Here is a 27,357-nt window from a genome sequence, read left to right on the forward strand (position 1 = left end):
ATAACATATTATACTTATTATGATTTTGAAAAGATATATTTGCTTATTTTTGCAATAATTTAAACAAATATGTATTCTTAAAAATACGATTATTTAAAAGAAATATTCCTTGTGCAGAAGGTAGAATTTCATAATTTGTTTTGATCTCATGGTCCGTTTATAATTATATTTTTTGGTATTAATTTAGTTGCTTTAGTATTAATACCGGGTGCGTCTCAAAAGTGGCTCACCTCTATAACTTTTTTATTTTTTCAGTTAAAAAAACGAGATTTGATATGTTAATATATGACATTTAATTAGGATTGATTGACGCATTCAATTGTTTTCGGTCACTTCCTGTTTCACCGGAAATTATTACAACTTTTGATTTTTAAATGGTAACCTCGGTATTTTTTTACTTTACGTCAACTTTTGATATTTTCCCTTAATAAAAAATCGCATTTTAAATTTCAATCTAGAGTGCCTATCTAGTGCTATGTTAAAAACACTAATTCTTAATCAAGGAGCCTTGGAAAAATAAATTTGATCGTCAAATGTTTTTAATGTCTTATCCTATCCGTTTAAAAAATACCCAAATCGTATTTCTAATCATAACTCAATTTTTTCAAATGTAATGAAAGTGGCTCATTAGCATATTTGGAAAAAGAATTTTTTTACGAATAATTTGATACCACACATTTGGTATGTCGAGTCAAATTTTCGTTACGAACCGCAAGTTATAATTTCAAATAAACCATATGCAAAAATGTCAAAAGTTCACATATTATATGTCATTCTATTTAGAGTGATATTTTCTATCGAATAAAGTAAGCAAATACCAAGGGTGCCATTTAAAAATCATAAATTGTAGTCATTTCCGGTAAAACAGAAAGTGACCGAAAACAATTGCATACGTCAATCAATCCTAATTTATGTCATATCCTAAAATACCAAATTTCTTTTTTTTAACTGAAAAAGTAAAAAGTTATAGGGGTGAGCCGCTTCGATATTATTTAAAATCGATATTATAATTCTAACTATGAAAACTTTGTTCTCTAGTCGAGAATAAATTGTTCCAGAAATGTTTCTATACATTAAACACTATGTAGCTATCCAAGAACCCTTAAAGATATTACACAAAATAAAAGTAGTACATAAAAATAGAAAAGATTGTTTTTTAAAGTTTTGTTTCGTTTCTTTGCCAGAGTCCTGATTATTATAAAAAATATTGTTTCTATTAATTCATTCTTTATAATATAAAAAATAATTCGCTAATTTTTACTTGTAAAAAAATACTAGTAACCCTTGTCAAAATGTTTTTTTATAATATGTTATACATAGTTTTATATAGTGCGATAACTACGCAAGTAACGCAACATATTTATTCAGTCAACATTTTACTTCAGTAAAAGTTTCAGCTATACTAACTGACGCATTTATAGTCAGTCCTGAATATTTTCCTGATATTTTTATAACAGTAAACCTTTTTTATTAACTTATGGCACCTTATACAAAATTATTTTATGATCTTGAAGGGATTCCAATGATTCTTACTAACATCCTTATTTTAGAAACAATGTGAACAGGTAAAATAAAAAAAATCTAAATTTGAAATTTTTTTTATAAAACAAAAATGTTACTGTTACGTCCTAAGTTAACTCACTAAAATTTGGTGTGGGTCCCACGCCCAGAGCAAAAGATATAGTTTTAAGGTAAAATTCTACAAATCGCATCTGCAAGTATTGTATTTTTCTTGAGAACCGAATACAAATACGATTTTAATTTATAAAAAATAAACATTTTCAAACTTAAACGCTAAAAAATCTTTGTATTACATAATACTTTGGATCTTAAAAAAAAATATTGTTACAGAGACAATCCTTCATTTTATATTTACTTACACCAAACAATCCTCCTGCAGTTATACGAAGACCAGTAACTCAACCCTTAACACATTTTACAAAATAAGGTAAAACACAAAAAAAACAAGAATAACCTAAAACTGTGTTTATTTGAAGGCTTCGTTTCCTTGTCGGAGTCCCGGCGGGCGATAGTCGTTAATTTCGTCTCCCGCGGGGGCGCACTGATGGGGCGAGCAGGTAATCTGGCCCCCCGCGCCGCAGATGCACTCCAAACAATTGCCCGTGCTGTGCGGCAGATTGTCGCCCACTTTATATTCCTGCCCTGAAACAGATTCACCAAGTTGGGGATTATTAAGATTTGCTAAAAGATCGATTCTGTTTTTATGTTAAAGATTGACATTTTTTACTGTTTTAAATACCGACTGTGTATAGAAATGTTAGGATAACTATTTTTATAATATTTTTAATTCTGTTAACAAAACATTTTAACAGAAAACTTAACAGTGAAGTGTATAGAAGTGAAATATACTGAGGTACGTACGAAACGGGTCACTATGATTTGTGCTACTATTTGTGAAATCATTTCTTTTTAGCTTAGTCAAATTGTATTTTTTTTTTGGGGGGGGGGGAGTTTTAGGATAGCTTTGATGTTTGCTAACAAAATTTCGTGACGGAATTAGTATGAGAAACATGTAAGTATGAGAAAGAATTTATCGGGCAAGCCTACAGTAAGATTAGGCATGAGACATGACTAAAACATGACTAAAACATGACTACCCGTCAGTGTTTCTGCCTTCAGGCTTCATCAATATGGAAGGAATCAGCAACGATGAACTAGTGATCCTAAAAAAAATAAAAAAGGGAAGCAAACGAGGCACAAAGCACCATTTGCAGCCTCAGGATCTGTGATTGTCACAGCTACCGCTAGATGGCGTAGAGCGTCTAGCAGTCTCGCCATAGTAGTACTTATTGTACTCAAATGCTATTCTCTGCTTTTCGTTGGTCAGATCGAGGGTTACAGCAAAGTCGGCCTGACGATGGAGAAAAATCTCCGAAACCGGTCGTCGAATGGCTGTTTCCTTCGGTCTGATGAACTTAATGCACAGAATAAGCATATATGTAGGGTTTTTTGGCCCCTTTTTCCGCTACTCGTATTTTTGTTTATTTATTATATATACCCTACCTAAGCCTTCTTAGCTGGATGAAGCAAGCATTGATATTTTTCATGGAAGACCGAATTTAAAAACATTAATGATGGATTTCAAGTCATTATATTTATGTAAAACTTTAAGAAATTTTAATTTCTCCTAGTTAAACATTGTCAAAGTTGTTTCACACTTATTTATTAAGGATTAATATAATTTAAAGATTAATATAATATCAGGACAAGAAAAGGTATCATAGTGTTTGAGATACCTGTGGTTTTAGAAAGAAAACATTCTTTATACAGGGCTTCATAGGTCAATCAAAATGACCAATTCCTCCTTATTGTGACGTAATTATTTAATGTGACCAACATGTTCTCCTCGTAATAAGGACATCTTCTTCAGCTTGATGTGATACAATTTTTGCCTTTTCTGCGAGTAATGAACAAAATGTTCATTACTGCAAAAAGTTTTGCTTTTTCACTTCATTTAAATTTGATAGTATAAGAATTACCACCAATTATACGTTCTATAGTTTTTTCTTTTAACAAGTGACAGTGGATTCATTCGTCTGCAACTATATTTGCACTTATATACAAATAATTTAAATATAATATAAATTTGCGTTTTTTATTATCGGAGGTGGTATAATTGTTGTAATTACTGTCTATATGAGATTTAACTTAAAATAAAAAAAAATACATACTAGACTAATAATAAAATAGAAAACAAATTTCTTGCAGTATAGGTATATAATAAAATTATATGATTCTTGCCACTTAACTGCTTATATAGAAATTTAATTCTACGCTGTGTTTGTCATAATGTGGATCAATCTGCTCTCACTACCGGTTTTGGAGCCCTACTCCATTATCAGGTGAGCTTGGGCAGATCCACAAAATGACAACCACAGCGTAGAGATAGTTAATTCCGACTTGTCGAAAAGTGTCGGTTAGATATTAAGTCCCGAACGGGTAGTGAGAGCAGGTTGATCCACATTATGACAAACACATCGTAGAATTAAATTTCTATATAAGCAGTTAAGTGGCAAGAATCCTTATATAAATTTATTATATACCTATACTGCAAGAAATTTGTTTCCTATTTTATAATTTGGCTTGCCTGAAAAAAAAGCCTTTTACCATCCTTTTACTATCGATAGTTGCGCCCCGGTGGTATGAAAGTACTACCATTGCAAGCAGGCCGCTATCTCCCGTTCGGGACTTAATATCTAACCGACACTTTCCGACAAGTCGGAATTAACTATATCTGTGCTGTGGTTGTCATTTTGTGGATCTGCCCAAGCTCACCTGAGGATGAAGTAGGGCTCCGAAACCGGTAGTGAGAGCAGGTTGATCCACATTATGACAAACACAGCGCAAAAATTAAATTTCTATATAAGCAGTTAAGTGGCAAGAATCCTTATATAACTTTATTTAATAATAAAGTAAAAGTTTTGGAGTTCAGAAAGTAGGTATTGGCAGAGACCAAAAAACGCTCATTTTCAACTGGTTGTTGAACTCGAGCAGTTTTTCATTGAAAAGAATTTAATAAAAATTGTAGGAAATTATATTTACTTTAATTTTGAATAGAAAGATTATTTAAAAAAATTGATATTTTTAAAGTTATAAACAAAAAACCGACGTAGTTTTTATATAATCGGTTTTAATCCAGTCATTTTTTCCAGACATCCAACTATATTTACTTTGGAGCCTCTAGTTTCATTTCATGTTGTTAATCAATTGAGATTATTTTGTAATATTTAATTTCAATTTAAATTTGTTTCATTACATCTTTAAAGAATATATATTGAAACACCTAGTATAATATTAATTACAATATCTATTGTATGCAGTTTCATTTGACATCAGGCCATTAACGTTCAATTCCAATCAATACAATAAATTAGGTATCAAATCGACTATGAGACATCAGGCTGTTATTAATAGGCTTAGTTGAAATTTAGAGCATAGCATAATAATAAAATAGACCCAAGTGTTGCACCCATACCATTAATTTCACAACGATACAGGGTGTTAAAGCAGATATATTACTTTAGTAATTGTTGATAAAAATATTAAAATTTTATTATATTTTTTTGAAATATTTGAATAACATTTTAGATCTAGTTTTAGTATACAGGGTGATGCAGTGTGCCGAAAGAGTTGCATATAATTTTTTTTCCCTCCTATCTCTTTTATAAAATAAGTTGGTGAAATAATCCTATTTTTTTAAATATTTTACACAAAGATATTAAAGTGATTTTTTTCGTTTTATTTTAAATTCTTTTCTTAACATTAATTTATAATTAATAAAATAAAACACTAATTAATTAAAATCCTTTACTGAGGGAAAGGAGACTCAAACTCAAACTTTAAATAAGGGGGGGGGGGTTATATTTTGACAGGACAGCTTTGAATGTCTTGATTTTAAAATTATAGGTCTCATCTCAAATTTTCAGTCAGCTGCTCTATGGAATCGCTGTGATCTTATGGGTGTGTGTTTCGTTAAATAATTTCGATTGTTATTATTTGTTTGATAATTAAAATGCTTAGGTACCTAATAAGGTAATAAAACTATTTTAAAAATAAACTATCCAAAAAAAAATGGACAAAAAAAATAATTAGTAATAATCCAGAAAAAAAAAATTAAAATCAATTTGGTTGAATATTGAATAAAATTTTAAGAGTAAAAAAATCCGACAAGCACAAAAAAATGTAAACGTGTACTTCAGCATGTATTTTAATAATTTATTATAAACGCAATATGCATAAAATTAAAGAAAAATACGTAATAGAAATATTGTGCAATATTAAATTACAATTAATATATTTATATAAAAAAAATCATTTTAACCAAATGGTTGGTTACGTTAAAATAATGTAATAAAAAATATGCAAATACAATTTAAATCAACAAATGTTTTAAATTATTATAAAGCAAAGATTCTAAAAAAGTTCAATAAATTCAATTAAACTTTTTTTATAATATTTTAATAAATTGCATAGTTTAGATATGATTACAGAGCCAATGAGAATTTGCGGATATGTACAGAATCGATAGTTGTATGTACAGAATTCCTTATGCCCACCGAAGCATGTGAAATGAGATTGTCCTAATTCGATGATTATTTAATGTAGAATTTCTATCTTAAATCTATCTGCTTTATTGACTAAATCATGTGATGTAATGACTAAAATCTTCGTCTGAAGTAAAACAAATATAGATTTTACGCTACGGAAACATTTTTTTATATCCTCTGTAAACCATGTCAGTTGATTTAGGTATTTATATTTTAATTAATATTTTCGAGTTTCACAACGAGATATATCGATTAAAAATATATTCAATATGGCAGCACTTCCGGAAATATCGGAAGTTGACAGCAAACAGCAACTTTCTGATTTTAAACGGGTTCTCCCATTTTTTATTACATACTTACATTTTCTGTAAAAATTTATGAATTTTGATATTAAACACTCTATACCTAACATTAACCGTTTTTGGAAAAAAAATAGTTAACATTTTTGGACGAAAAAAACTGCCTCTAAAAAATTTGTACAGCTTAAACGTCAAATTTAGTGATTACCACAGTCACTGTGACATAAGAGAAGACATGTGACTATTATAGACATTGAATTTCCTATTGCATCGAGAAATTTGCGTATTGTTCTATATATGATAACTCAAAAAATATATGATAACTTAGATACAAGTTGTCAAATATAGAACAGTACCTAAACAAAACAAACTGTCGTTCTTAATTAAAGTGTCCTAAGTATAAAGAAAGAAATGTTACATAGAAAACAAAAAAAATATCCTTACCCATAACAATACAACTTTTTGGTTCTTCTGTCGATGTACTCGAATAGCTAGTGTCATCTACTTCTGGTGTGCTAATTTCTTCTGAAAACGTGGAAGATTCAGGTAGATCACGAACCGTACTTGTCAAACTGTCATCTTCCAATTCCATGCCCGATTGTGTAGTGATATTTTCTTTCTTGTATTTAATTGGTTTTCTTGTTGTAGAAAGTTTTGCTGGTGTCGTGGACTGATATGTTGAAATTTGATTAGGTTTGTTTCTCGTGGGTGGAGCTACTGAAATACTTACTAAAAAAATATGAAGTAAATATTGAATTTAAAAATATGAAGTAAATATTAAAATTAAAAAAGTAGCTAGCCAAATTTTATTATTTGTCTTTTGCGTTCATGAAAGTATAGTTAAATTGTTTGAGATTATAGCATTTTAAAAAAATATAGACAGGGTGCTACAAATTTGAGGTACGCGCATAGCATAGGTATCTCGGTAACATGGTTAAATTGGGGCAAAGTTGCCGCTTTGGATTTTTTTGAAAACGGATTTTTTTGAAAATCAATTTTATTTTTTTCCGTCGATAGATTTTAGAAAATCAAAAACTAATTGCCCATTCTCATAGATACTTTATTAAGACTATCTGAAAGTATTTTTAGATTTTAAATTAGCTGATCATTGTGAGATACAGAGGCCGACTTATTTTTTTAAATACGGATCTGCATTTTTTTTTCGGTTTTTGAAAGATCTCAGTCTCCTGAGTACAACGATATGTTACACTTTATACTTTTTTTGTATCGCACATTTGAACACAATTCATTAAAACTAATTACTAATTTCCAAGTCCGGCTCTCTTTTTTTATTATTTAATCTATTCATCGTTACAAATTGATAAACCTTCAAACTTAACAATGACGTGGAGTAAAACATCGAAAGATCTATAAATAAAATTTAACAAATAATAAATTTATGCAATAGGGAGGGTGATAACCCTTTCGAATATGTTGAGTATTAGAAACTAGTTTGTAAAAGTCTATTTATTTATAAAACTACGATTAATATTTATTATGCATATTATTAGTACATTGAGATTTCAAATTCACAATAAAAAAGTTAAAATATTATCTTTAATTGCTGACCTGGATATTATTTATTTGAATCTTTCAATTGACTCGATTTTTCTTATTCAATGTTAATTAGCTCTGGTCAATATTGTTGCGATGAATATAATCAGATTAAATAATCTAAAAAACCAGAGTTGTACTTGAAATTATTTTAAATAATAACTAAATAGTTTTGTTGTTGTTAAGGTACCCAAAACAAAAAAAAGTATAAAGTGTGGCATATCATTGTACTCAACAGACCAAGTTCTTTCAAAACCGGAAATAAAAAATGCAGGTCCGTATTTAAAAAAAATAAGTCGGCTTCTGGTATCTCACAAGCAGTCAGCTAATTTTAAAATCTAAAAATACTAATCAGATAGCCCTAATAAAGTGGCTATGAGAATGTGAGATTAGTTTTTCGATTTTCTAAAAATTAACGACAAGAAAAAATAAAATTGATTTTTAAAAAAATCCGTTTTTTCCAAAAAACTCAGTAATCCGTGAAATTTTTAAAACTTTTTTGATGGTACCTTGGTGAACATCCCAAAGCGGCAACTTTGCCCCAATTTAACCATATTCCTATCTATTACGGTTACCGATATACTAATGCTCGTACCACAGCATCCTGTATAACTTATTAGATATAATCTAAAAGTTTTTTCATAAATGTGACTCTATGTAAATACAATAATCTATCTTGCAATACACTTAATTGGTATACAAAAGTTGGTTAGGTATATTTACTAACCTCTTTAAGTTCTTAAGAATTAAATTATTTTATCTAAATAAATTAATTTTTAATTAACATATTGTTTATCTAACATAAGCAATAAATTAATTAAAAATAAAATATATTTACCACATGGCGTAAAAGGTCCTAAATTCTTGCAAGGCCCTTCCATAGCAGGAGGACAGTCTTGCCACCAGCAAAACATTTCTCCATCGAGGCAAAGACAGAACTCGCATGGATCTATTCGATAAATCTGAAACAAAAAGACATAAATTTCAAGGCAAACTTATACCGTGTTGTACGTCGCTTATCTAGAAATTTCTCTACTTTGTTATTCAAGACGTATAAACTACAATAAATCTATATGAAAGATGTGGACCGTAAAGTCATAGTTTTTATTAGGTTTTCAGTGCAGTAGGTAAAAAGCTTCTTTAAAAATAAATACTGAATTATTATTTGCTTTCTATTCCATTATAATATTTCCTAAAGATTTTATAAAAATCAGAAGTTATACTGTAATAAAACAGTTTGAATAAAGTGACTTTATTGACTACTTGACTTATTTACCATTTCATGTTAAGGTGAGTCATAAATGTGTGCAATTATTTTTAGGGCTGGTAGATCTCAGTAAAAGAAACATATTTTCTCTTTACCGTTTTTTCAAATATTACGTTCAAAAAAAAATAAAAAAATTAATATTTTTTGCTTAAATTTTAATAACCACTGGATTTTTTCTAGATTTTCTTTCTTGTAAATTTAATCTACTACCTATGTTGCCATATTATTGTGATATTATGTCTTTTAACTTAAAAATAACAAATTTCCAAAATAATTTTCAAAAAATTCCAAATTTTCATTTTTTTTCGGGAAAAAACCTCATAGATGTGTTTTTCTGAGGTCGAAATATACTACTCCTAATAGTATTTGCACTTATTTAAGACTCACCCTGCATATATCGTTAATCTCTATCTATTAATAAACATTAAAATTACAGCATCTAATAATATTAAAATTAATAAATGGTAATCCTACCCCACTAGATTATGAAACAAAATATTTACTTAGACTAACATTGTCTGTAATGTTAAAATTTTACATTCCGTTTTTTGAACTAAATGTATTTCTAGCCATTTTATTTAAATTGAGTAATTTTGCAGTCACTTCAAGTTTAACCGGATGTGCTAGAAAGTGTAATTTATTTTAGAAAGAATATACACCTGGAATTAACCTTAGCTTGACTATACAGGGTGGACCGAATTGTATTCCGAAACTTTGGCAGCATATTCCGCAGATAAAAATAAGTAAAAAAGTTCGTATAAATGTATATCAATGTATGTAAAATGGATTTTCTTGAAAATCAATTTAATTTTTTTCTGTCGTTAGATTTTAGAAAATCAAAAACTAATTGCCCGTTCTCATAGACACTTTATTAAGACTATCTGAAAGTATTTTTAGATTTTAAATTAGCTGATCATTGTGAGATACAGAGGCCGACTAATTTTTTTAAATACGGATCTACATTTTTTTCCAGTTTTTGAAAGATCTCCTGAGTACAACGATATGTCACACTTTATACTTTTTTTGTTTCGCACATTTGAACACAATTCATTAAAACTAATTACTAATTTCCAAGTCCGGCTCTCTTTTTTTATTATTTAATCTATTCATCGTTACAAATTGATAAACCTTCAAACTTAACAATGACGTGGAGTAAAACATCGAAAGATCTATAAATAAAATTGAACAAATAATAAATTTATGCAATAGGGAGGGTAATAACCCTTTCGAATATGTTGAGAATTAGAAACTAGTTAGTAGAAGTCTATTTATTTATAAAACTACGATTAATATTTATTATGCATATTATTAGATCGTACATTGAGATTTCAAATTCACAATAAAAAAAGTTAAAAATAATATCTTTAATTGCTGACCTGGATATTATTTATTTGAATCTTTCAATTAACTCGATTTTCCTTATTCAATGTTAATTAGCTCTGGTCAATATTGTTGCGATGAATATAATTAGATTAAATAATTAAAAAAACCAGAGTTGTACTTTGTTGTTGTTAAGGTACCCAAAACAAAAAAAAGTATAAAGTGTGGCATATTATTGTACTCAGCAGATCTAGTTCTTTCAAAACCGGAAATAAAAATGCAGGTCCGTATTTAATAAAAAATAAGTCGGATAAAAATAAGTAAAAAAGTTCGTATAAATATATGTCAATGTATGTAAAATGCTTAGTTTCGGGGATACAGGTTGTAAAATTTAATTTTCATTTCGATTTTTTACAAATATTACTAATCTGAAATAATGTGAAGGGGTGGCTGCAATAACCAGGCAGCTTCATTTTAATAAGTTTGTGGGAAATCGAAAAAGGGCTGGGCCCGTATTCTGTAACTTTGACATAAAAACGTTACGCTTTCAAAGCGGTGAGCGGAAGTATTCGATCAGCGAAACGCAAGGCAGTCGATTTTGTTATTCTCGTTGCCATGCGAATCGTGTTCTGGATACGCGTTGAGCACATATTGGCAACACAATTTCTAATGTAGGTAATAGTCAAAAGTTGATAACTGACGGATGTAACAATGAAAAATGTCAATGTTACGCGAATTTCATAACCTATTGTTGAGTTATTTCAAGCCGAGGGGTGTCTCACTATTGGAATTACATGTACATTTTCTTGGCAGTCGCTGGCAGTCATTGGCAGTCTTACGGCAGTCACCCATATAATTACATGGCAGTCATAGGCAGGCTTCTTCGCAACCATTGACAGTCGCTTGCCAGTAACATGATATTTTGGCAGTACATGTACATTTTTCACCCAAGTGAGACACCCCTCGTTTCAAGCTATTTTTCTACGGATATGTCATTGTTCTTATTATACGAGGAAAGTGTTGAAGACGCTTCTCAGCATTTTCGATGTTTTGAACAATATTTATAGCTGCCAAGTCGTAAATTATCAATTACTTATTAAGAAATTTATAGAAGAAGTAGTAATTTTCACTAAAGAGCAAGATAACGCCCAAATTCACAATTTTTTCGATTTTCACTGACAGTTCGACAAGCAAAACGATCCTTTAAAGCAATCGTTTAAAAAGCGCTCAGCGCAATCAGTAAAGACGCTAAGCGCGTCAGACAAGAATACCGAAACCGTTAAGAGCGTGCCCGCTCAACGGAAATTAACGTCATATACGCTGAGCGTATAAAAGCGCTTAGCGTTTTTAAAGTTACAGAATACGGGCCCTGCTCGGTTCTTGCTGCAAACTCAGAGTAAGGCAGCTCTAACTAACGTCGCCATTTATGTATTGTTATATTGAGAGAACTGATTGTTGCAGGAAAAGGTCGGCCATTTTTTTAAATGGTAATTCATTAACAATCTCATTTTCGAAAATATTGGAGCTGCCTGGTTATTCCTGGTTGCCCCTTCAATTGTTGTCTGGGAGTTTTTTGACATGGCCAATTTGATTTAGATGTCAATATGGCTCCTACTTGTAGAGGGCGCCACGTACATATTTTTAACTGGCTTGAAGAATAATAACTTTTCGTCGGCACATGTATAAAACTACTGAGTAAAAAATATACATTTACGAGGTTTTTTACGTAAAAAAAGTCTCTTGGTAAAAATCGCTACGATGAATGGTTCTCGAAATATTTGGAACCGAAATTATCAATACCTGTCATTATTGTCATAAATTAAACATGTTGACTAAATGTTTATTAGATTGAAATAATCAATTTGAAATATTTTTGTGCCAAAAGTTCAACAGAAACTGTTCTATCATTATTTTTTCGAAGAAAAATATATGATTAATTTAAAAAATGAAAAAATTTCCAAATTTATAATTTCAGTCAAATAACTATACAGGGTCCGGCAATAGGGCGTCGGGCATCTGTAGCTCTTGGAATAAAAAACTTAACAATTTTGTTTAAGTGCAAATCTAAAATATGTACGAGGATGTATTCCAAGGAAATATATTAACTTCTATAGGGTGGCTCAAAAAAGCGTGAGTGGATCAGGATGATTTTTTAAAATGGAACACCCTGTATATTGTTGCATTTTTGGCTATTTTTTAGATCAATTTACATAAGATATGAGCAAATATATTTCAATAGTTTCAGAGATATTAATAAATAAATAAATAATATATATTTTTCAGCCTTTCTTAAAAAAAATGATGAAAAATGCAAGTACTGTCCTGAAATCAAAATTATATTAGGTACTTACTTTAGAAGGTCTGTACTTACTTTCCTATAAATATGGTAATCTTAAATACAGGATGTTCAAAATTTTACGCCAAACTTTCAAAAATATAAAGTAATTTTTCTTCACTTTTTTAAAAAGAACACCCTGTATATTATTTTTTCAGTAGATGGAGAATTAAAAAATTAACATTTTTTGTATTTAGAGTATTTCAACATTTTTAAAGGTTTCGGAGATATTTGCGGATTTATATCTGATATGGCATTTGCCATGTAAATTTTTATCAAAGCCACCCAATGATTTTTCTCTCGTATTTTACCGTTGATATGAAATAATACTGCGTGTATCTGCGAAACCATTAAAAGTTTGAAATACTTTAAATTCAAGAAATGTTAATTTTTGAATTCTCCATCTAATAAAAAATAATATACAGGGTGTTCCATTAAAAAAAAAAACAAAGAAAAATTGTTTTATATTTTAGAAAGTTTGGCGTAGAATTTTGTACATCCTGTATGATTTACGATTACGATATTTATAGTAAAGTAAGTACAGACCATCTAAAGTAAATATCCAATACAGTTTTATTTCAGGACAGTTCTTGTATTTTTAATAATTTTTTTTAATAAAGAATGAAAAATATATATTTTTTATTTATTTATTAATACCTCTGAAACTATTTAAATATATTTACTCATATCTAAGCATTATGTAAAGTGACCTGAAAGAAAGCCAAAAATGCAATAATATACAGGGTGTTCCATTTAAAAAAAATCATCCCAATTTACTCACACTTTTTTGAGCCACCCTGTAGAAGTTAAGACATTTTCCTGAAATACATTCCCGTACATACTTTAGGTTTCCACTTAAACAAAATTCTCAAGTTTTTTATTAAGAGCTACAGATGCCCGACGCACTATTGCCGGACCCTGTATATTTTACATGTTTATTTTTTGTTAATAATGATATGTATTGACTATTTCCATTTTAAATATCTTGAGAACGGTTGCTCGTAGCGATTTTTACGAAGAGACATTTATTACGTAAAAAATCATAAAAATTTATATTTTTTTTACTCGGTAGTTTTATTATACCGGGGTCGGCATAAGTCAAGCAACCAATTTGCATTAAGAGAAAAAAATGCAGCGTCAAAATATATTTATTAAAAGAAATTACAAAAGGTATTCGAAAAAGGGTTACTGCAGACACAACTGTCTGACGCACATATGTCAATTTTTCGAGAGCGTTGCCTGATTTATGCCGATCCCTGTATATACAGATACGGATGAAAAGTTATTACTCTTCAAAATACTGAAAATACATGTAGGTGGCGCCACCTACAAGTAGGAGTCATATTGATATCAAAATCCCAAATTTCTGATGTCAAAAAACTCGCAGACACCAATTTTCATTCAAATATTGACGATACTATTAAAATTATTTGGAAAAAATCGAAATAAAAATGAAACTTCTACACCCTGTATCTGCAAAACTAAGCCATTTTAGGACATACATTTATAGGATTTTTTTTACTTATTTTTATCTGCAGAATATGCTGCTGAAGTTTCCGGGATACAGTTCGGAGCATCCTGTATAATTCCGCTGCCATAAAAATCTATAGTGCTGTAACGTTTTTAGTTCGTTACATGTCTTTTTTATATATAATATATGATATCTGGCCTATCCTCACCGGATTCCCTCTCGTTCAGGCCGGATAGTTTATTTGACGCGCTTGGCGTAACTTTTACGTTCTCTAGTTCACAACCCTGTTATCGTTTGACACAACCGTGTTATCGCTCTGTGGAGGCGCTGTCAACATCGCTTCTGTCAACTCTTTCCGTGCTTAACTTCACTTGGCTTTGACCATCCTACTGTCACCATCAAAAAATCCTTGCTTTGAGAAACTGCAATTGGTAGAGCAAATGTAGTGTTTTGGATGTCCCAACCTAACTTGTATTTGTATTCTGCTGGCACGTTAGCGTCCCTTTTCTTTTGTCCCCCAGAATGTCACATGGAAGAAAGGACATGTTCTTTATTATTTAGTGAGCCCTCGGAAGTAATTCGAGGTAGGTTCATTTTGTTCTTAGACCTTGTTTGATTTTAAACAAGAGTTTCATATTTTTAGGGTTCAAGGTACGGGTAGTGTTCCTCTGTACCGTTATCTTATGGACGGACTGTGTCCAAGGTTATGGTTCAAGTTACGGACATTATCCCAGGTCCTAGTAGTGTTCCAAGGTACGGGTAGTGTCCCCATATTGCCACAGTCTGGATACAGCGTAAGCCACATGCTGCTTTGCTCCCATTTCTAAGCCTAGTCAGTAGCTACGGCTGTATTGATTCATGGTGTCTTCATTCTGGCCCCTTTTGTTGTTTTGGCCAACAGGATCGCCGACAGACAGTACAGAGATATGAGCCCACCTCACGCTGCTACTTTTTGAAACAGGATTGCATCAAGAACAGCTAAGTGTAGATTTAGGTTCTGGTTTTCAGTCGATTTTCAGTGTTAACTTAATGTACATTTTAAATAATATCGTACAGACTATATAGTCACTAGTTTTAAGTAATAAAGAACTGTGTTTTTTTTCTCTGTTCATGCCTGACGCCCAATATTTATAATTTCGAGTTATTATTGTTAATTAGTTCTTTCCAGTGAAATACCTTATCCACGACTGCTCTACCAACGAAAAGCTGCCGTTCGCAGTGGTAATGTTTATAAAAAACGCTACAGTGCACAGAATCTAAGTAAAATATTTAGTTTTAAACGTTCAAATGTAATTAAATACTTTTCTCAAACCATTTATTTATCTCTAGAATGAATTCGAATGTTATTTTAGTTCTTTTTCCATCTTTTCTCTCCCCATGCTAATTCCCCTTTAACGGGTTCCAATTTCGGATAGTTAGTTCCTATTTCGTTTCGAGCAATTTACATGGAAATTCGAACGTCCTCGTGCTAGTTAAAGCGGTAAATTTCCAACCAAAGGAGATAGAAACACTTGTCCATCAGCGCCGTGGGAATTTATCACTTTGGGGCCTGGCCAACTGAAACGCCAAACAAAACCGTTGCGAGGCCCGCTCTAATTGCAGGCCGCCTTGATAAATTTGTTTTCTGTAACGACATTTTACGGACGCGGGCAAATAAATTAGATTATTTTCGACGAATCGGAAAAGGAGGTACAGCATTGGGTACGATTTTCTTATAGATGCTCATTAAGGTGAGCCAAAAAACTAACCTATAGAATTTATGGGTTGAAATGAACCTAATAACCGAGAAAAAAATATCCCCGGAAATCAGGATTTTTAGCTCAATTTTAAAAGGTGTCGCGAAATCGCCACTGCAAGAAAGTCTACAAAATAAAATAATTATTTTTTGTAAACACTGCTGCGTTAATCCAATGGGGACCAATTTGTTAGCAGTGGTTTAGTAATAAACAAATTTTAAATAACTTATTGGGAAGTATATCTCTTCCCGTCGTCTGAAGCAAAAAAACAAAAACAACAAAGAAAAAAAACTATTTAAAAAAACTAAATACAACTATTCAATAACACTTTTTTATTTTTATTAACACAGTTTTTTGAAGTTCTGTTAAAAGTCGTTGGCTTCTGTTAAAATGACATTATATCAAGTTCAACTTCAAAATTAACACAAATACTACCTAATAACAATTACTTAATAATAATAAGTTATAATTAATTTTACTAATTATAACCTATGCATATTTTTTATTTTACGACATTCAATCGTAATATGGGCTTAATATAATATCCGTATTAGGTATAATGAATTATCCGCAGCATTAACATTAAACCTAAAATAGGACAAAATAAATATTCTAAAAATCACAACATTTTTATTTTTCTGTAGGGAATTCTTTAAAATGAAATGGGTGCCAAAATAATTTAAATAACATGTCAAAAATCTTGTGCTGACTGAAACACGTAAAATCAATGAAATGTGTAGCCACAACTTCCCTAACCAACTTAAAGCAGAACTCAAAAACCATCCGTATTCTGTAATGGTAATTCTCCAACGGCCTAAAACACTCAAAGAAGTCTCTCAGGACTTACGACCAAGAAAAATCAATTTTTTTTTACTTAATTAAGAACAATTTATGGATTATCAAGAGATTTTTAAGATGATCCTCTCTCCTCAATGAACACCTCAGAACACCTTAGTTCAAAACCCATTTAACTAAGAAACAACGACGAATGCAGATTCTTTAGGAAAAATAAGAACACCACATAACTTAGTGCACCGAGACGACAACCATTTGTGCTATATACTTTGGCGATGGAGAACTAACCTCTGTAAAACCGTCTCAGGTACTTGCTATTGTCAAAGCCCTCAGACTCTATGATTAGTTATAACTCTAGAAAAGCTATTAGATCTATTTTTTTAACCATTTATTACTTTAAATGTCAAATTTCACATATACTCTAGAGCAACAGGTCAAATTTTACTATCTCATTTTTAATCAGGTTTTAAGGCATTTGTTATGTTTTTGTAGTAATAGTCCTAGAATTGCTATAAAAGTACGTTTTTGTCATAATTTATACCTTTATGAGACGCATTTCTTATTCACGATTATTATCTTGTGTCCCATTTTGGTTTGTAAATTTTCTTCGCCCTCTTTGTTTTTGATCTACAGGGTATTTTCGAAAATGCTGCAATTTGGGACATCATACGGTATCTCCGTTATTAATAAAGATAGGAGGATGTGGTTTGCACAAACCTGTCCCACTTTTTTGTCAAACAGAAGATGCTGTAAACAAAATTTTCATCGCCCTCTTCGTTTTTGATCTACAGGGTATTTTTGAAAATTTGGCAATTTGGGACATCATACGGTATCTCCGTTATTAATAAAAATAGGAGGATGTGGTTTGCACAAACCTGTCCCACTTTTTTGTCAAACAGAAGATGCTGTAAACAAAATTTTCATTGCCCTCTTCGTTTTTGATCTACAGGGTATTTTCGAAAATTTGGCAATTTGGGACATCATACGGTATCTCCGTTATTAATAAAAATAGGAGGATGTGGTTTGCACAAACCTGTCCCACTTTTTTGTCAAACAGAAGATGCTGTAAACAAAATTTTCATCGCCATCTTCGTTTTTGATCTACAGGGTATTCTCGAAAATTTGGCAATTTGGGACAGACCCCGTAACTCCGTTATTATGGACGATATCGAGAAGGTAAAAACTGATTCTTGTAGAGCTTTTTACGTAGAATACAGTGGTGTAGTCTGTTTATCTATAACATTTTTTTTGAGAATATGAACTAAAGTTCTGTTTTTTCAAATGGATGAGCTATAACTCAAGAAAGGGAAACACAATAGATCTTTAATGTCGCGGTGGTTAACACCCCTCTTAATCATTCTACATTCTGCAACGCAAACGTACTGAACAAGTCTGCTGTTAATTTTAACTGAAATACGAAAAACGTGGTTACAATATAAACAAAAAGAAGTAATTAAACTTGAATATACCCAAATCACAGACAAAACGTTTTGCATCAAGACCAATATTGTATTTCATCACTTTTTTCCTGGTACTAAATTTGACATTTTTTTAATACAAATGAAATTAGATATAGTAAGAGGAAAGATACCCTTATTATAAATACGCTGCTTATCTTTGTAATTACCTAGAAGTATTTGAAATGTAGCTGTAGGTAAAATTAATTATTAATTAGTTAACCTGACTATATCTTAAACACATGTTAAATTATAGATTTGAGATTGTAATTCGGGATTAATACAGTTCAGGACAATTATATTAATATATCCTCTTAATAGGATTGATTGTGATTAAATGCCTCTGGAGTAAATTAAAAAAATATAAATATATTTGATAAAACAGACACGTGTCTTTCTAGATTTAAAGACCTGCAAAAAATATACCCTTAGACATCAAGCTGTCATAAATTGTATTAAAAAGGGAAAAAGAAATAAGATTTTTTCTTTAAATAAAAACATAAAGTCACGATTTTACGCATTCGTATGTGATTTTCGCTATAATTCCACATACGATCCCGACCAATAAATTCTGCCCAACCACAATTTTTAACATCTCTTCGTCGAGTGTTTTTTGCGGTAAAAGCGAATTTTTTATTCACTTCACGGGCTCTTGTCTTTCTGCTCTTAGTTATAAAATAAGGAATATTTGATAGATCTTAGGAAATAAATTTTAAACGGTGTCGAGCCCCTTTTCTATTATCTCTTTGTAGTCAATTAACCTTAGAAGTTTTTAAATGAATCAGCTTGGTAAAAAGTTCATTTAAGTTAATTAACTTCAAGAATTTTTCACTACTATAAATTTTTAAGAATAGTAATAATAAGTGGACGAAATCATCAGGATTTTTCTTAATTATAAGTCGAATTGAATCAAACTCGGCACGTGGATAAAATTACCCGAATGGAGACCTATGGAGCAGTTGCTTGGTATACAAAACTAGAGCAACGTACAGCAAGACAAAACTTGTGCAAAGTATAGACTGGCATGTATCTGCATCACAGGTGCTATGAGAACATGTCCAACAGCAGCAATGGAGGTCATTCTAGGCCTAACACCACTGCATATTGCCATCGGTAGTTATACCAATGCGACAATGATTAAAATGGTCATTGACGGAAACAGTACTGAGAGAATTTTCAGGTCAGGGGCTTGGAACACCCTCAAAAAGAAAATTCCACTTCTCCATCTTCCAGTGGATGACATACCAAGAATTCACAACTTTGAGAAACACCTCACTGTAGTATTGAGTAATAAAAAGGATTGGAAGGAAGAAACGCTTCCTCAGCATATAAAAGACCATACCATAACGTGGTAAACTGATGCTTGCAAAACCAAAGAGGGACAGGGATACACCTACTCCACAACTTACCCGAGTATTCTTCAGGCAAAAATTTACGCTATCGAAAGATGCGTACAATTTATCTTAGATAGGAACTATCGAAAACAAGAAATTGCCATCCTATCCGATAGTCAAGCAGCACTAAACGCGATTAACTCAGTAACCATCAATTCAAAGTTGGTCAAAGAATGCCTAGAGAAGCTCAATAAATTAGGCAAATAAAATAAAGTCCTCCTACTCCGAGTAGTTGCTCACCAAGGGATAGAAGGCAATGAAAAAGCAAATCATCTAGCTAGGAAAAAAGCGAACACTCCCCACTATGGAAGACTCCATCCGTAACTTGGAATGGGTGTCCTCCAAAGGTCTAAGACACACGAAAAAGTTCCTCAGAACTTACGACCGAGAAAAATCAAAGGTATTCCTTGATTTAAGTAAAAACAATCTTCGGATTGTCACGGGGTTTCTAACAGGACACTATCCCCTCAACGAACATCTCAGCAGGTTAAAGCTGAGAAACTACGGCGAATGCAGATTCTGTGGGGAAAATGGGGAAACACCAGAACACCTTATCACTGAGTGCGCCGAGACGACGACCATTCATGCCAACTTTGGTACGGCTGATGTCAAGGATGGAGAGCTGGCCTCTGTGGAGCCGTCTCCGATACTGGTTTTTGTTAAAGCCCTTTATATATATAAAGGGCTTTAACGTTATAACTCAAGAAAGGGGAACACACAATAGATCTGTAAGGTCGCGGTGATTAACTCCCCTCCTAAACATTCTACATTCTACCCGAATGGAGTCCTCAGACGGAGAGACGGGATGACAGACAGACACACCAACAGAAGCAACAAGAAGTTTCACTTCAAACATGCGCACATAGTGCATACACAAATTTTTTACAACAAATATGGGATGAACATCAACAAGCAAGCACACAAAAAATTGTTTCCCAGTAAAATTCTTTCAAATTAAAACAGGTTGATACTAAACTTTTGAATCTATGTGTATTATTATAAATCAATAAATAACACCACAATTTGGAAATCTCTCAAATATTTTTATCCGACAAAAATCGAGTTTTTTATTCAGGTCATGTGCTCTTGTCTTTCTGCTCTTAGATGCTTTAAAAAATATTTTATAGATCTTTAGGAATACATTTTAAATGGTGTCAAGGACTTTTTCTATTAACCCTTTGTACTCCAATAACTTTTAAAGTTTTTACATAAATCTACTTGGGAAAAAGTTTCTTTAAACTAATTCAGTTAACATGAAGACTTTTTTCCAAATTAATTTTTTTTAAAACAGTAAATATGATATGGAAAATTTTAGGAACATTTTTTATATTAACATAAAACTATATTTGATATCAATTAAACCTTTAGTTACGTAATCGAGGGCGCGATTTTTAAATTCATTGTTGCCAACTATGGACATAATCGGCGCCGGGCTGACTAACTGGAATTTAAATTTAACGCTGAGGATTCGAGTGGTAGCTCTGCTGTCAAAAATGTTAACATTCATTTATTTATTTCCTGACATTGTCGTTCGTTTTGGCACTTTAGTTTTGTATTATGAGTTTTTGGTTTAAATAAATAGTGTTGTGATACTTTAAGTTTATAAATGTTTACTAGCAGACCTTGCAGTAAACAGTTGTTTTACTAACGGCCCTTTATGTCCTTTAAGTGCTGTTAAGAAGGTGAGTTTTGTTGATGTAAATAATAACCGTTTATATATTTATAATTAATTTATTCTTATTTCTTAAAATAATTTGATTAAAAGAAAATATGTAAAAGTGGGCAACACTGTGCCGGTCAAGCTTAACGTGACTACAAGTTTATTTGGTATGAACTGTATGTTGGCATTGTGTTGTTATGACTTTGTAGTGCTAATAAATGCTTTCTATCATACATATATATATATATATATATATTATATATATATATATATATATATATATATATATATATATATATATATATATATATATATATATATATATATATATATATATAACATATATATATACATAACATTTTTATTCAACATCTCAATAATAAAATAATTCACAGTATATTAACAAAAGCTTGAAAAACTAAAATGTTAATGTAAAAATGTTTTTTTATTTTATTTTTCATTTTTTCAAACAAAATCCACTTCCAAATGGAGTGTTTCAAAATATTACCCTTTTTTGCAAAAGTAATAATTATATAATCTCTGTCCTTAAAAATAAAACGTATATACGCGATATTTGCACAGCTTCGTGGTTGTTCTGTCATTTATCTTAATTCGTCTTTGTTGCGCGCTCTTCGCAGTGACAAATGTTATGAAGTGTGACACTTCTCTGAAAATATTACTCTATAAAACTACGGCTGTTAAACTTTTGTCTCTTTATTTATTTTTCCAAAGTTTCTGTGTTTACAAGAATGTAGGTCATATTTCATACGTTCTGTAAAATATTACATTTATTCTTTTACGACATCAAAAATTTAGTATTTATATTCTTTTACACAAAAACTTTATCGAATTGAATTGTAATACAACCTAATGAGAAAATTAGTGACAAGGCTGATTTGATTTCCCCTTATGTCTCAAGTGCTGTCCGGTGGAGACACCAATCGTTCTACGGCCAATGAATAAAACACTCATTTTTCTAATTCGGCTAGCGAAGATATATCGAAAACGATGTGGAACTGAAAGCGACAATGTTGCCCCATTAAAATGTGTAATATCTTTAATACGTTTGACGAAAATATATTTCGATGAAAAATGTTAAATATAGAATAAACAACAAAAATATAAATTCTTTTATAGGTACTGAATATTTCATATGATCAAAAAAGTCGTTCAGTTTACTTGGAAATGACGACTTTGGATAATTACCATAATATTTTACATATTAAATAACAGCTATCTTCATTTTCAAGCCAACTCTGATGCCATTCTTTAGTTAATCATATAATATTGTATTAAATTGCTTAATGATTAAGAAAATTCGTATTATTAACGTAGTGTACCCAAAATCCGTAAATCTACTGATTAATCCGTAGTTCTGGCAACACCACACTGTCGACTGAAAGCACAACTACGGTATAGTATGCATTTCGCTGCGTTGTATATGACTATGAGCGCGCAGCGGCGCAGTGCTAAACTAAATCTCGGACATGTAGCGGTAACGTCAGCTACATCTCGGACATGTTTTGTGCCAGAAAATCGCTAATAAGATTGCATATCTTCTTATTTCTTCAACCAACCCTTAGCTGACTCGATTAATTTCGTAAGGCCGGATTCTCACCAAATCGGACCGACCATAATCGTCCTGATCCAGATCGATTCGATTGTGGTCGTTCCGACCGAAATCGATTAAATGTGTTCATCGGATTGCATCGGGACGATTATGGTCAGATTTATTTTAAAGTTGAGATACCTAGTCTCCTCCAAGGTGTCGTCAAATAAAGACGAAGTTGTTGTAGCACTTGTGTATATACAGTACGTCTGTCCGTTCTGTAACTACGGGGTATCCGTGAGAGGGGAAACGATATTCTCTCGATGTTTTTCGTAAAAAAATAGACGATGCGTCCCATCAATAAAAATTCGACAAATTTGCAAGTTGCCAATAAAATGAGTGGGCGGAGCGATTTGCGGTGACGTACTCGTCAAGTCGATGTATAAAATATATCGCTGTTTATTTAAATATTTTTTTGTCCGCAATCCTTTCATAGACACAGATCCAGCAGACGTACTGTAAGACCGCCGCGCCGTCGTCGCCGGTTTTGAGTACATCCGTACATAGCGGAAAATCACAACAGAAGTGCTTTCATTTGCGCTCGTGAATTGGCATACCACAACGACAAGTTCAAAGCTATATACCGCATTACGAAAGACAGCTTTAACCTCCTATGTAACATGGTGCGTATATTTCTAAACGAGATACAAATTACAGAAAATGTGTTTCAGTGGAAGATTACTGCCGACTGCCGACTAAGGACGTTGCAAACAGCGTCGCGTACGACTAATATCGTCCGATTAAAATCAGTCAGGACTGAAATCTTGTCAGTGGACACGTATACATCAGCGATTAGGTGCAAGATCTTCGTCGCGCGATCGAAATCTGGAGGATTGGGGTCGGTCCGATCTGGTGAGAATCCGGCCTTAGGCCTTAGGCAGCTAATCGCAAATGTGTACGTGTCCACTGACAAGATTTTAGTCGTGACCGATTTTAATCGGGCGATATTAGTCGTACGCAACGCTGTTTGCAACGTCCTTAGTCGGCAGTCGACAGTAATCTTCCACTGAAACACATCTTCTGTAATTTGTATCTCGTTTGGAAATATACGCCCGCACCTTGCTACATAGGAGGTTAAAGCTGTCTTTCGACATGCGGTACATAGCTTTGAACTTGTCGTTGTGGTATGCCAATTCACGAGCGTAAATGAAAGCACCTCTGTTTTGATTTTCCGCTATGTACGGATGTACTCAAAACCGGTGACGGCGGCGCGGCGGGGGTCTTACAGTACGTCTGCTGTATCTGTGTCTATGAAAGGAATGTGGACGAAAAACATTTAAATAAACAGCAATATATTTTATACGTCAACTTGCGGAGCGATTTGCGGTGATGTACTGTCACCGCAAATCGCTCCGCCCACTCATTTTATTGGCTACTTGCAAATTTGTCGAATTTTTATTGATGGGACGCGTCGTCTATTTTTTTACGAAAAACGTAGAGAGAATATCGTTTCCCCTCTCACGGATACCCCGTAGCTACAGAACGGACAGACGTACTGTATATACGCGAGTGCTACAACAATTTCGTCTTTATTTGACATCTTGGAGGAGACTAGGTATCTCCACTTTAAAATAAATCTGACCATAATCGTCCCGATGCAATCCGATGAACACATTTAATCGATTTCGGTCGGAACGACCACAATCGGATCGATCTGGATCAGGACGATTATGTGAGAGGTCCGATTTGGTGAGAATCCAGCCTAATATGTATGATTGAGACCAATCAATTTTTCTCTATATTTTTGTTTATGTTTCAAATCAAATATTTTATATATATTTCAACATATTTTGAGATTGCTAGATGCTATTTTTCCAACCATTTTCTGCTGAATTTCTATTCTGTAATATTTAGTATGTCACAGATTTGCAGTAGACATCAATTCTTACAAATAAGCTATAAAGGTGCGTGGCACGAGCTGTCAATTGTATTTTTAACTAGTACTATTGGATACAATATTACTAAGGAAGGAGTCAAATAGCTACCATTTTTTTAAAACCTCTTTTTGTTGTCAGTTGTGTGACTTATCAATTGATAATTTTGAATTTATGCGATTTGAATTACAGGAGTTCTGATTTTCTCAGTTTATTTTTTGCGTTTATTTTTTATTCTTTATTTTTTTTTATTTTTTATTCTTCATTTCTTATATTTTATTTCTTTATTTTTTATTTCTTCTTAATTGGTTTTATGGTCTGGTAAACTGTTTTATCAGCAGTTGGTTCTACATTATTAGCAGCGTGAGATCGTATATAGATAAAAACTTTTTTTTAAATGTTTTTTTAGTGGCCCCAAAATAGTTATAGTTGTTTTTTTGCTGGGTGTAGTACAAAACAAAAATCAGAAATTTTAATCAAGTAGAAATTTGGCACTGCCCGGTGGCGTAGAGGTACAACTCTCTTCTACCAATCTAGAGGTTGTGGTTTTAAATTCTACAGTCGGCAGTTCACCAACCGACTATTTTTATAAAAATAAAAATAGTTTGGGTAAAGTACGTCTACTGGATCTGTGTCTATGAAAGGAATGCGTACAAAAAAATATTTAAATAAACAGCAATATATTTTATACGACTTCACGAGTATGTCACCGCAAATCGTTCCGCCCACTAATTTTATTGGCTACTAGCAAATTTGTCGAATTTTTATTGATGGGACGCGTCGTCTAATTTTATACGAAAAACGTGGAGAGAATATCGTTTCCCCTCTCACGGATACCCCGTAGCTACAGAACGGATAGCCGTACTGTACCTAGGTCGACTCAGCCTTAAATGAGTACTTGGGATTCACAATCATGAGGTAATAATAGGCGGTTGAAGCGTAATGCTAACCACATTACCTTCCTTGTATACCGAACGGCTCTAGCATGGCAAGCTGTACCTTGCTACTCCCAAGGCGTTAAACGCTATATACTGGAGCTATTATTATTAAAATTTGGCACTATACAGGGTGAGATTCAAATAAGTGCAAATATTTTTAGGGGTAGTATATTTTGACTCCAAAATGTTTTATGAGGATTTTTACCCGAAACATTTTTTTGAAAACTTTGAATATTTAAAATAAAATTTGGATTTTTTTTAGTTTATAGCTAAAAAAGACAATCTCTTGATAATATGGCAACACAGGTAGTAAGTTACTTAGTGACAAGGAAGAAAAACCAGAAAAGATCCAGTGGTTCTCAAAATTTAAGCAAAAAATCATTTTCTTCTTAAATTTATCAAAGTAGCTAAAACAACTCGGTTATTTTGAACTTTGATTTGAAAAACGATAAAGAGAAAATATGTTTCTTTTATCGAGATCTACCAGCCCTGAAAATATTTGCACTTGTTTCAGACTCATCCTGTATAATGGGTGAAATAAACCGGTACAGTTCTGTATAAGCTGTCAAAAATATTAGAGTTTTCAATAAAAATAGACGAAATGCGTATGTGTTTTTATTTGGAATATTTTTTCTTTAACAAGCTTAGAGTAGTAGTTGCTCTTAAAGAACATAAATAAAAAGGCTGGTCTGCTATATACTTTATGAAATACTAACGTAGTTATCAGAATCTTATAAACTTTATTGGAAGAGTTACTACTGACCTAAAGTTTACTTCCAGTTTATCTCGCCATCAATATACTATTAAAACTGATTTATTGTCACTGAAACGCTGAAATTGAACTTTATATAGTCGTGGTTTTAGTAGATGCCAGTATCTTTGGCACCAATTAATTTATCTCTTTTAAAGGTCACTAGTTTTTTCTTATTACGTATTAAGTTTTGGTTGATTATATTTTCACTTCAAATGAGCGATAAGCTTTATAACTAAAAGTATTTTGTAAGCCTTTTTCTACCCCACATTACATTAATATAATTAATATAATAATAACTAAATTAAAGCTCATTTTATGTCCTATTAAACATTTAATAAAGAACTACACTAAATCAATATAATTAATTAATGTATAAAACTGTACATTTGACTATCAAAATTTAATTTATATTTAATTCTATTACAGTTTTATTTTTTAAAACTAAAATAATAGAACGGTTTTATTTAAATTGTAATTCTGAAGAAAACCTAATATTTAAATAATATGCACAACAAATTAATTAATAAAAATAATAATAATAATATAATAAAAAAAATATTTAATTGAACGGTTAATTTAACGACCCAAAAGGTTGATACGGGGTGGGGCAAAATTAATATTGAACATTGGTCACGTTAATAGCAAGTTACTCTTTTATTTTAAATGGAACACCAGTATATTATTTGACATTGAATGGAGAATTCATGTCTCTTCAAAATACTATTAGAGTTGCTTATCCCTCAAACAAAGATTTTTCTAGATATTTTCACTTTTCTATTTAGTTATTATTTTGTTATTAGATATTTATTATTCGGGTGGTTTTATG

General features: G+C 31.8%; 1 protein-coding gene across 1 annotated transcript in view; it reads right to left on the reverse strand.

Moving 5' to 3' along the window:
• Positions 1-1,670: 1,670 nt before the first annotated feature.
• The window catches only part of LOC115874289 (retrovirus-related Pol polyprotein from transposon gypsy), a 109,044-nt gene continuing 83,357 nt past the window's right edge, over positions 1,671-27,357 (reverse strand). The window contains exons 4-6 of the mRNA XM_030889396.1: positions 8,760-8,883; positions 6,812-7,096; positions 1,671-2,163 (exon numbers count right to left, since the gene is read on the reverse strand). Coding sequence (XP_030745256.1) covers positions 1,988-2,163; positions 6,812-7,096; positions 8,760-8,883 — 585 coding nt within the window. The 3' untranslated portion in view covers positions 1,671-1,987. The remainder of the gene's footprint in view (positions 2,164-6,811; positions 7,097-8,759; positions 8,884-27,357) is intronic.

The sequence above is a fragment of the Sitophilus oryzae genome, unplaced genomic scaffold, assembly GCF_002938485.1.
Source record: "Sitophilus oryzae breed Bouriz unplaced genomic scaffold, Soryzae_2.0 scaffold_125_pilon_pilon, whole genome shotgun sequence".
Lineage (NCBI taxonomy): Eukaryota > Metazoa > Arthropoda > Insecta > Coleoptera > Curculionidae > Sitophilus > Sitophilus oryzae.